This window comes from Chelmon rostratus, chromosome 21 (genome assembly GCF_017976325.1).
Source record: "Chelmon rostratus isolate fCheRos1 chromosome 21, fCheRos1.pri, whole genome shotgun sequence".
Classification (NCBI taxonomy): Eukaryota; Metazoa; Chordata; class Actinopteri; order Chaetodontiformes; family Chaetodontidae; genus Chelmon; species Chelmon rostratus.
The window spans coordinates 12,014,673-12,025,773 of NC_055678.1; the positions used below are offsets into that span (position 1 = coordinate 12,014,673).

General features: G+C 44.0%; 1 protein-coding gene across 2 annotated transcripts; it reads left to right on the forward strand.

The window, feature by feature from the left end:
* Positions 1-318: 318 nt before the first annotated feature.
* On the forward strand, positions 319-11,101 carry LOC121624776 (transforming growth factor beta-1-induced transcript 1 protein-like). 2 transcript variants are annotated; one of them, XM_041962657.1, is made up of 12 exons: positions 319-639; positions 3,574-3,624; positions 3,955-4,100; positions 4,252-4,307; positions 5,117-5,253; positions 5,335-5,416; positions 6,035-6,119; positions 7,255-7,437; positions 7,641-7,814; positions 7,922-8,003; positions 8,534-8,682; positions 10,190-11,101. In XM_041962657.1, exons 1-12 carry the CDS (start codon positions 627-629, stop codon positions 10,454-10,456), a joined length of 1,425 nt encoding a protein of 474 aa, XP_041818591.1. In that variant the 5' UTR covers positions 319-626; the 3' UTR covers positions 10,457-11,101. The 2 variants fall into 2 exon arrangements, with proteins under 2 accessions (XP_041818591.1, XP_041818592.1); XM_041962658.1 differs by lacking the exon at positions 3,574-3,624 and having other exon boundaries at positions 324-639.

Sequence of the window (11,101 nt, forward strand, 5' to 3'; positions counted from 1 at the left end):
CTATTAGAAATTAATAATTTGTCACACTCGTATAGTTAAAATTACTGGATATAATATTTTTAATTTGAATATTTTTCTAGTAGAACTTATTTCGTCCTGAGTGGGGTCTCTGCTGATCCCTGGGCCGGATCCACTGTGAAGGACGCCTGTAAACGCATTTCCACATACTCTCTGTCACCCGTTCTCCGCACGCGCTCGGCCGCAGCGGCGGCAGCGCGCGCTCGGCCGCAGGCTGCGCAGCTCGCGGCGCCATAAATGCTTAATTTTCTCTCCCAAATATGGACTAGGAATGTCCAAGATGACGTCGCGTGTCCGGGGAATGCGGGGTTTGTAACCACATTTATTTAACTACGCCTTCTCCAGTCTGAGGTCCGGGTAGGCATTACACAGGAAGAGAGCCGTGTAGGAAAAAGAAACGGGGCGCCCTCCTCCTCCTCCTCCTCTTCCTCCTCCTCCTCCTCCTCCTCCTCTCTTGGCGGATAACGGTGTCCAAGAAGTTATTCGGGACCGACGGAGACAATAGTCTTATCTTGCGGGCTTCGATACGCGTCCATCACCACTTATTAATGCTGTCCGCGTCCGCGTTGTCTCACACAAACAGGGAAACACTCGGCTGAAATCATATCATGGACGATTTGGGTGAGTATTAGTGCTGTTCTTCGTTCCGAGCGTTGTAACTACATGGTGAGATATCTTGAGGGGATCTTTGGGGAAGGGGTGGTGTGCCCAAACAGAGGAAATAAGGTCTGTTCATTCTGGCAATCACAGAGGAGCAGAATTTGCTTCCTTTGTCCACAAGGACAAGCAGGAGGCTCTAATAGAAAGGGGTTTTTATTGGCTTCCATCGGATTCTAACATTAAAAGGCAGAGAAAAGCAGAAAAAAACTTCAATTGTATGAGGGCATGAGGCTTTTTCTCATGATGTCCTATGAAGCTTCATTATCCTGTTCACAGAGCGCTTCCATCCTCTGAGATTCTAATTTCTTACAATTAAGTTTGAATTTCCAATCAAACGGGCCACAAATGCACACACACTCACACAGGTAACACAAGAATTGCTCCCTGCGTCCGCCCCACCGCTCGCCGTGGAGCGGTTTGTGCATGCCCTGCAAATTCAATAAATTCTTTTGCAAATTAGATTTCAAGGGATCCACAGCGGGCTTTCCTCATCCATCTCCACTAACAAGTCGGGGATGGAGAGAGGCCACGTAATGTGCAACAGAGTGTTTTCCATTTTGGAGGCGTCCGAGGAGAGGGCATGCCTGGTTCTGTCCCTTTCTGCTGGTAAAGATGCTGAAGGAAGATTTGGTGTCTCTCTCAGAACAACGTTGTGAGAAGCTGACTCTTTCTGTTTGGGAATGAGTGTGTTGGAAAGGCCCTGAAATAGCCCAGGGCCACACTGCTGTTTCAAGAAGCCACGGAGTTCAATAAAAATAGACGGGCCTCTTTTTTTTTTGCCTCAGCTGCCTTTTTTTATTTTCTTGAAGTCCACTTCAGAATTGGGGGATTTATGCTTTTCAAGCAACACGGGAAGGAATGGCTAGATGTTGCCAAGCACATCTGGGCACATCTGGATTGGATTGCACGCAGCGAGACCGAGTTACTGGGTGACTGGGTGAGCGTTTCAGTCGGGCAGTAGCCATGTTCGGGACACTCGGTTTGTGCTGTTGTCCAACAATGTTATAAGTTTATGTGCTGGATCTGGCGAGGCTTTTCGGTGAGAGAGACCACTTGTTAGAGAGGCCTTTGGCCAAGACAAACAAGTCGACAGGCAGCTCTAAATATGGTCATAATTCCCATTGAGAGAAGTTTAGCTCCTTATATGAGCAGTTTAGTCTGTTAGAGTATGTGTGTGTGTGTGTGTGTGTGTGTGTGCGTAAGAGACAGAGACTCACAGTAGGGAGGAGGAGGGCGAGTAGTATATGCACAAGACTCTCACCACATGGTCGTACCAGAAGTGTGAATCATCTGGGGCAGAAGTGACCACGGCGATGGTCTAAGGCAGGGTAGATTAGTTGAGGTTTATCATGTCAGAAACAATGCAGTCCAGCAAACATCCTTAATATTGATCTACAAAGGCTGCCAGAACGTGTTGAGCTTAAGGTCATTCCCGACCTTGGAAACAGCAGATTAGAAAAAGCTCACCACCGTTTAGTTTAGTGGCTGTCTTATGTGGAATGAATATAACTAAATGGACCTTGACTGAATCCAAGTTCAAGAATGGAGCCAACATGGGCGAGAATTTCTTAAAAGTGCTCAGAAAAACAGAAATTTGAACATCTACGATTACCTTGTGTTGGGACTTTCCCTGCACTGCTCTGTGTTACCAGAACTCACAAACCAAAGCAGAGTTACCTGGTTTATCTGGAGGGACGAGGTCTGCAGCACATGGCTATAATTAAAGCTTTTTAACAGGGAACAGCACCTTATTAAAAAGCTCTAAGTATAAGCGTGTGCTCCAGACCTCACCACTCAGGATCCTGCTGTCCTGTCTGTTGAGGGATTGGCTGGAGCTGGAGGTGCTTGTGTCCCCGAGGGTGCTTCTGCAACTGCCAGGGTGCATGTTTATAGTATGTTGATAACAGATAAACTGTTGTGCAGAGTGCACGTCCCACCAACCCCATTTATCCATCTCGACACGTAGTAACACAGATGTGCCTGAAGAACTATCAAATATGGACGCCTCATATCAGCCAGATACCATCGTTCAATAGAACTGAACCCAAATTTAATGGTTGTCTCTGTAATCGTATGAATCTTTCCCATCTTTACCATCCGTCTTACGATGTGAACACAGTCTGAGAAAATGACCCTGATGATGTCATACTGATGTCATCACGTTAGCTCAGCTTGGTCTTAAAGACGAGTTTGTGCGATGTAGGCTGTGTTGGGAAGATAGACAGATGCTGCTGAGTTGCATTATGGGAACTGTAGGATCCAGCATTTCTTGGGACCAAAAGCCTTCAACCATTAACTGATTAACTAATTAACACATTTTATAAAGTGCCATACTCAATCAGTCACTCACTTTAACAGTGCTAAATGATAGCCGGTTTTAAATCAAACAAACGCATTTGGGACATGAAGGGTGGTGTCGATGAAGCCCAAAAAAAGCTCCTAAATTAATGTTTAGATTGGTATCAGAAAGCTGAAGTCATTATTAGGCAGCTCTGAGTTTGTAATTAGTCGTGTTCAGCCCACGTTCTCCCAGCTCCGGCTTTGGCCCTCAGTCGCACTCACACGGGCTTGTCAGCGCTAAATGATGTCATGCAGCAAGTCTGGTTTCTGGACAGCTTCCGCTTCAGCCTGGAGTGAGTGTGTGAGGGAGGGGGGTGGAGTGGATTCAGATATCAGCTGCCAGACACTCTTCCTCCTCTGCTTCCTTTCCACGCCGGCATGTCTTGGATGTGAATGCAGATATGTTTGTTTCTAATACCGCCACCGTGTCGATGGATTGCCTCTGGGCCGTGTCAGTCCTGCCCTCTGACTGATCAGTGTCTGAGGACGCTTGTTGTCCTCCGTGTCGTGTCTGACGTGCTGTATTGGTCACACGGGCTCTCTGTCTCTCCTTAGGGGTGCCAGAGCCACCTAACTACCCTCTCAGTCCTCGTATTGTTGTGTTTGGTACGTAACTGTCTGTGCATGACTTTCATTCTCTCTGCTGCTGCATCCTTTGCTTGTAATAACCTTGCTTTAAATTCACGCTCTGTCCCGTGTGTTTTCCTTCCCATCTGCGCTGCATGGTCCTTTAAATCCATTTCCTAACTCATATATTTCCCTGCGATGCTTCATAAACAAACTGATAGCACCATCAGAGACATTCATAAAGAAGCAGAGATGCATTATGGGACAGTAATTGTAAAGCTAACCAAGCTTCCATCACATTCATGCTGCTAGTTGTTAAATCATTTCTGTCCCCCTTATGGTTTTCTTTGTTGCGTCTGTCCCCTCCAGATGCCCTCCTCGCTGATCTGGAGAACACCGGCTCTCCTCTAGCTCGGTGTCCTGTCCTGCTCACCTCTGACCCTCCGCAAAATGCCGACGCCACTGAGGACGCCGCCCCCGCCCGGCCACCGCCGCCCGCCTACACCCCGCAGCAGGTAGACGATCAGCTGCAGGGGATGGATTCAGATTCTCCAGTTCTAATCTGATCTAAACAGCCTAAATTGTGTTACAAATATTCTCTGTGACTTCTTTTGTATTATCTTCAATGGAAATATTGATTGATTGCGTGTCTGTTGTGTCTCTCAGACGGTTTCTGCCGCCATGAAATCCACCCAGAACTCCAACCCAGACAAATTATACAGGTAACTCCCTCCTTGATTTTAAAATGCCTTTGCTTGGTTCCAGACCTCTGAACTGCAGAAAATACACAGTTTATATATATTAGAACATATATTTTAAAAATGAGTGAAGTGAAATGAAATGGCCGTACAGATTATCACACTGTACATTTCAAATGGAAATATTCTACTTTTTACTCCACATTTATGTGATAACCTTAGTTACAAGTTACTCTGCAGATTCAGAATAATAATATAAAATACATTGAAACACATAAATTATAATGCAATGTTATAGATTACAGATTAAGGTAAAACTCTATTGATCACTGGGGGGAAATTCACAAGCCACCCAGCACATGAAGCATGAAAGTAGTTAAAATTAGCTCCAACTTTACCAGCTTCAGCATTAAAGTTATGTAAATATGAATACATCAATAATTAAAATCCAATAATATAACATGTATTATGCCTTTCTGCATGATTCTTTTGTACTTTTAAAAGTAACATTTTAAATGCAGGACTATTTTTACACTGTGGTACTTTTACTGAAATATCTGAGTTCTTCTTCCACATCTGGTGAGTGTAAGTTGATTCTTCAGATTTCAGATCGGAGAGAAAGCCTCTCATTGTGTTGCATGGGGAAATATCAGCCCGGAGGTATAAGAACTAAATTATTGTTCTGGACAAATGAGAGTGTTCTGCTGCCACGTGACTCATGTCTGAATGGACGAAGTTTAAGAGTCTCCAGTGATTCACAACAGAATGACCAGGATGAAGCGACCGCATCAGTGACAGGATGTTTCCTAACCTGTGTCATGTATTCCTTACAGCACAGTGTGTAAACCGCGCTCTCCTCGCACGACAGACCCTCCTCCAGCCTTCTCCTCCTCCTCGCTGCTGGGAGGAGGTCTGAGTGAACTGGACCATCTGTTGCAGGAGCTGAACGCCACCCAGTTCAACATCACAGGTCAGTGTGTGTGTGTTCATATGCCTGTGTTTAACTCTGAGGTCAGTCTTTTCTCATGCATGATGTTGTTTTTGCCATCAGATGAGATCCTGGCTCAGTTCCCTTCTTCTAAGAAAGATGAGAGGGACAAGATTAAGGATAAGGCCTCGACCTCCACTTCCAGGTATCAGTTTAGTCAAACCTAAATTATCAACATAGTTCATTGCAATACTGGTGCCACAATCAGGACTGCTGCACAATTAATTACAAGGCAAATTAATTAGCAAGATTAAATCCAATTAAATTGGGAGTTTTCCACTATATTTGAACATTTTGATGAAAAAAGTTTGCATCTTACTTAACAAACTGAAGTATACGTAATCCACCATGCATTTTGCAGTGTTTTTCAAAGTGTTTCCAGGACAGTTTTAACTGAATTGCAGCCAAATAAAAGTGAGGAAATGTCTTTTTCATTTCCATTCAGATCTGTTTAGAGCAGGTATTACATTTTCAATGACAGATGGCTTGTTGGAATAGTTGCACACAAACAGCCATCAGCATTAATTTTATGAACGATTTCCAGAATTCGCTGGCGAAGTCACACTCTGTTTAATTTTGGGCTGTATTTTAAGTGAACTGCAATGATTTTATTACCGACATCTTTCCCTGTGGGCAAACACGTGAGCTAGGCCAAAATGTTGGTAATAAAGTAAATGGAGCTTAGTGTGCAGTCAGCTTCTCAAAGTAAAATCAGTGTTTTTGTGGTTTTATTAAAACAGTTGAATTGTCTTCTGCATTCCAGCTCTGCGAAGCCTTCAGCAACATCTGCCACACTGGAACTGGACAAACTGATGGCTTCTCTGTCAGACTTCAGAGTCCAGAGCACAGTAAGAGTCCACACGACAGCCCCAAAAATGACCCAGAGAGGCTAAACCTGTCACTTGTTTCAGTGTAAATCTCTCGCTGCTCTGGGCTTTAACACGGCTTACACTGACTCATTCACAAAGACGTTCACTTCATGTGATGACTTCACTGTTACTGCGTGGCCCGGCCGCAGCACATGCCACCTGGTATAAATCAGTCACCAGATTGGGCCAGAGGATGGAAATTAGTCTTAGTGGAGATATTTTCCAGCTTCAAAATAGCTTCAGATAGCTGGAGGTCAGACTTATAGATGTATGTTTGGTGTGGTACATAACCCAGTCGTTCTGCTTTGCGGCGAGTCAGAGACTAGCATGTGAGCAATGTTCTGTTCCGTCGCTTTCGGTGTGTTTGGTTTCAGCGTGCGGTCCAGATGTGGCTTATAAACAAGCGTGAGCATCAGGTTATGTGAGCAGCATTTCTCTATCACACGCTTTACTCTGCTAACGCTAAGCTGTGGTAGTTTTTAGCCGTGTTCAGCTTTGGTCCAGACTGAAATGAAATGAGAATGAAACCAGAAATACTTCAGACAACTTCCAGAGAACAGGCATGGATGGGCTCATAGGGAACCAGCCTGCTAGTTCCTCAAAGTTGTGGTTTCTTTCACAGAATGCAGCCTGTGCTGTAGTCGCATTACGTTGTACAATCCCTTCAATTTAGGTTACTGTTATCCTACTGTTAGGATTTCGTATTTCTGCCACTTCCCCACAATGGGGTTTTGTAGTTGAACACTGGGCTGAGATGTTAAGTTTAAATAAGCTGTTGTTGTTCTGATCGACTGACTGATTTGATGATTTAGAAAGGAAAAAAAAGTTTCACATAATTTCTCAAATGTATTATTTGACTTTTCCTACATTTGGCCACTTTAGAAGATTGCACCGTCACAAACAAAAGAGGTCCAACACCTAAAAAATCTATTTTTTTAGCAATGTTTGAGTGTTTTTATCAGGATTTGGTTCCTTTGCTTCCAGTAAACTTCAACAGTCGCCCTCTTTTTCGGACATTCATTACAGACCATCTGTCGATTAATGGTAAACTCTGGGAGAATTGAAATCCCAAAGACAGACGTGACATCCATCATTTTTATTTGTCTTCTCCCAGCCAGCTGCGCCTGTCAGTCCAGTGGTGACAGCCCCGCAGCAGCCCGCCGCCCCCCCGCAGCCCTCATCCGGCGGCTCATTGGACAGCATGCTGGGGCTGCTTCAGTCAGACCTGAGTCGACAAGGGGTTCAAACATCCTCCAAGGGCAACTGTTCAGCTTGTCAAAAGCCAGTGGTAGGACAGGTGAGATATTAAGACAAGTCTATGAAGAATTTAAAAGTATATTAAGCTTGTGACAACCTAGGTTTATTAATATTTGATGCATGCTTGATGTTCCAAAAGTCACGTTAACTGCATCCATTTTAATAAGTCTGACGTCATTCACAAAGAAGGTATTTGAAGGACATTGTTCATTAATCCCCTTGTGACTGTTTGCTCTTCCTCAGGTGGTGACGGCCCTTGGGAAGGTTTGGCACCCGGAGCACTTTGTGTGCACCGAGTGTGAGACGGAGTTAGGCAGTCGCAACTTCTTTGAGAAGGACGGACGGCCGTACTGCGAGTCGGACTACTTCACCCTCTTCTCCCCTCACTGTGCGCAATGCAACAAGCCCATCCTAAACGTGAGGGACTTGGATGTCATATAACTCAGAGCTTACTTTGACTTTGAGCAATGAATGCCCCAACCCGCCTGACGCCATTTTAACTGTCCACTCCTCTTGTTGTTTAGAAAATGGTCACCGCTCTGGACAAGAACTGGCACCCAGAGTGTTTCTGCTGTGTTAAGTGCAGCCGGGCGTTCGGAGAGGAAGGTAATGGGCGGCACGTCCTGTCTGGGTGCAACACACGACTGTTAAAAGTGAACTTTAGCAGGGTCAAGCTCATGTACAGCCCTGAAAAACACTTCACAACCTACTGCATATTCAGTTAATAATTCATATAATCATTGAGGAAAACATCTTTAGGAGGTAGAAATCTGTTTGCATGGATTTTCCACATACTGTTTGACCCCTTGGGAGCTTCAGTCACCTTGATTTAAAAGCTGCTAATCCCCCCAAAAAACATTTAATTTGTATGGTTTTCAAAGGAAATTTAATGCTTTGTTCTAAAGGCTGCCAAGAATCCAGGAAACACTTAATCTCTGGCATAAAAATGGCCAAATTTCAAGCAGAGCAAGCTTCAGTGAGACCTTAAACAATTACAAACATACTGTAGTTTCATGTTCCACAGAGCGGAGTCACATGGAAAAGGTTCAGTGTGGTTTTCCAGCCTCATCCAGTTGATTTAACATTTAACAAAGAAACTCTTGAACAGTGTTAAGCTGTGACTGTATCTTCTGCAGGTTTCCATGACCGGGAGGGCCAGCAGTACTGCCAGCAGTGCTTCTTGACTCTGTTTGCTTCCCGCTGTCAAGGCTGCAGCCAGCCCATTCTGGAAAACTACATCTCAGCTCTCAACTCTCTCTGGCACCCACAGTGCTTCGTATGCAGGGTGAGTGTTTCTCTGCGGCTCTCTGTGATGGTGTCTGTTGCAAACAGCTGTAAGGTGTGCAAAAAGACCAAGAGTTTGAAACCTGGTGTGTTATGGTTGCAGAAATTAAGGTACTTTTAAAGGTATTTCCTTCCTCACTGAACATTTTGACACCTGTGTTGTTTGCTTCTTCAACCTCGAGTCCAAAAAAGTTGGGACGCTGTGTCAAATATAAATCAAATTAAATGTGATCATTTGCTAAATCTTTTTGATATAAACTCAGTTGAAAACAGTACAAAGACAATATATTTAATATTTTACCTCATCAACTTCATTGATTTTTGTAAATGTCTACTTATTCTGAATTTGAAGTCAGCAACATGTTTCAAACAAGTTTGGCCTGGAGCAGCAAAAGACTGAGAAAGATGGGGAACGCTCCAAAAACACCTGTTTGGATCATTCCACAGGTAAACAGGTTGCTTGGTAACAGGTGATAGTATCATGATTGGGTATGAAAGGAGCATCCTGGAAAGGCTCAGTCGCTCACAAGCAGGGATGGAGCGAGATTCACCACGTTGTGAACACATGATTGGATAAAAAATGTTACTACATGGGCTCAGAACACTTTATAAAACTGTTGTCTGTAAACACGGTTCATTTGCATCCTGTTTTTAATTAGGCTTCATACAGCGTCCCACCTTTTTTGTAATTTGTATGTTTACTTGCTAGCAGTGCTGCTGCTGCCGCTGCTGCTGCTGTGAGGTCATATGATATGCAGACGGTCAGAGCCACAGATACCACTGAAGAAAGAGAAATTTGGGAGATTTATAATGAGATGAAGAGGAGTTTATGATTACACATGTATTGCACATGTTGGGGTTGTTGCAGCATCATTGGGTTATTATGTTGGTATATGATTCACATTATTAAGACTTCTCTAGACATAAAAAATGTAATTGTTGAAATTACAGTTACAGTGAAAACAGTTTACTCCCCCACAGTTACATGCTGGGCTGTAATGACGGGAAATAAAGTCCGCAAAAATGATTGACCAGTGAAAATGAATGAATAAAATGAAACATTTCTGGTTTATTTTAAAAACTCAGGAAATTAAACAGAGTTTGGTTGGAGGCCTGTTTGTTTTTAGGCAGGTGAGGTCCTTTCTCAGCACTGTGAATGGGTCATGGGGACGTTCCTGAGACGGAAGAACTGACATTTGTTTCATGTGATCCCTTGAGCAAAGCATTTAAGCTGCAGTGAAGCTGCTTGGCGACCGGCAGCTCAGACTGTGGTTGTGTTGTGTGCATGTGTGCGACTGTGTGAGTGTCAGCTGGGCGTTCCTGAATGAAGGCACGGCTCTCTGTGAAACTGCCATGTCAAAGAGGTTTTTGAAAAAAAGTCGAAAAACTAAAAATAAGTTGGAATTATGTCATGAGAAAGTTGTTATTTCACATGACAACTTTCTAATTACGGTTGCATGAGTCAGGCTTTTGTGCTGCGACTGAACCCGGCTGCCTCTCTTCTTCAGGAGTGCTACAGCCCCTTCGTCAACGGCAGCTTCTTCGAACACGAGGGTAACCCCCTCTGTGAGGCCCACTACCACCAGTCCCGAGGCAGCATGTGTCAGGCCTGCCAGCAGCCGATCCTGGGCCGCTGCGTCACCGCCATGGGGGCCAAATTCCACCCCCACCACCTCGTGTGTCACTTCTGCCTGAAGCCCCTGAGCAAAGGCTGCTTCAAGGAGCAGGAGAACAAGCCCTACTGCCACCCGTGCTTCATCAAACTCTTCGGCTGAGGACGCAGCAGGACTTTGCCTCCCTCTCTTCCGGGTCGCCAAGTGAAGACGCTGTATGACTCTGAGTTCTCAACTTGTTTGTTGTTGTTGTTTTTTACTGCGGGAAATGAGGGCGGAGCTGGTCTCTTTCTTGGTTTTAAGAATATAAGAGTTGTGAGAGGGAGGGGAATAAAAAGTGAATCATCCAACCCAATTCATTTCTGTTTATTTCACAGAAACGTGGACTGCATTTAGACTGGCAGTGTGAAATACAACTTTAGCTTTGGTTAGACACATACAAAACGATGCCAAATGATTTTCTCATGTATGTAAGTCTGTTACATACTATACTGATTCAAATTGAATATTGAAAATTGAATTCTTTTGCCAAAGGTAGAACAGAAACGGTGTATTGAGAGCAAATTTATTGTTTCAGTGAAGGACTTGTGCTGTGGTGCAAGGAAATCCCCTTTAATATATTTGCTTTATACTGCAAAGAGTGCCACTGCAATTACATTTATATATTGTACGCTGACTGCTATATACTGTGCGTTTTTTGTGTAACAAACTAAGCTGTATGTTTAATGTCAGATATTTTGCATTATTCTTTCACTGTTGCTCTATGCAATTTGCCAAAAACAAATCCAAAGAATAAAATAAAAGTGA

Excerpts from the sequence above, each read along its gene's own strand:
- LOC121624776 (XM_041962657.1), top strand. Across the intron at positions 4,308-5,116 it reads AACCCAGACAAATTATACAG|CACAGTGTGTAAACCGCGCT; the intron begins GTAACTCCCTCC and ends TATTCCTTACAG. Across the intron at positions 8,004-8,533 it reads CCGGGCGTTCGGAGAGGAAG|GTTTCCATGACCGGGAGGGC; the intron begins GTAATGGGCGGC and ends TATCTTCTGCAG.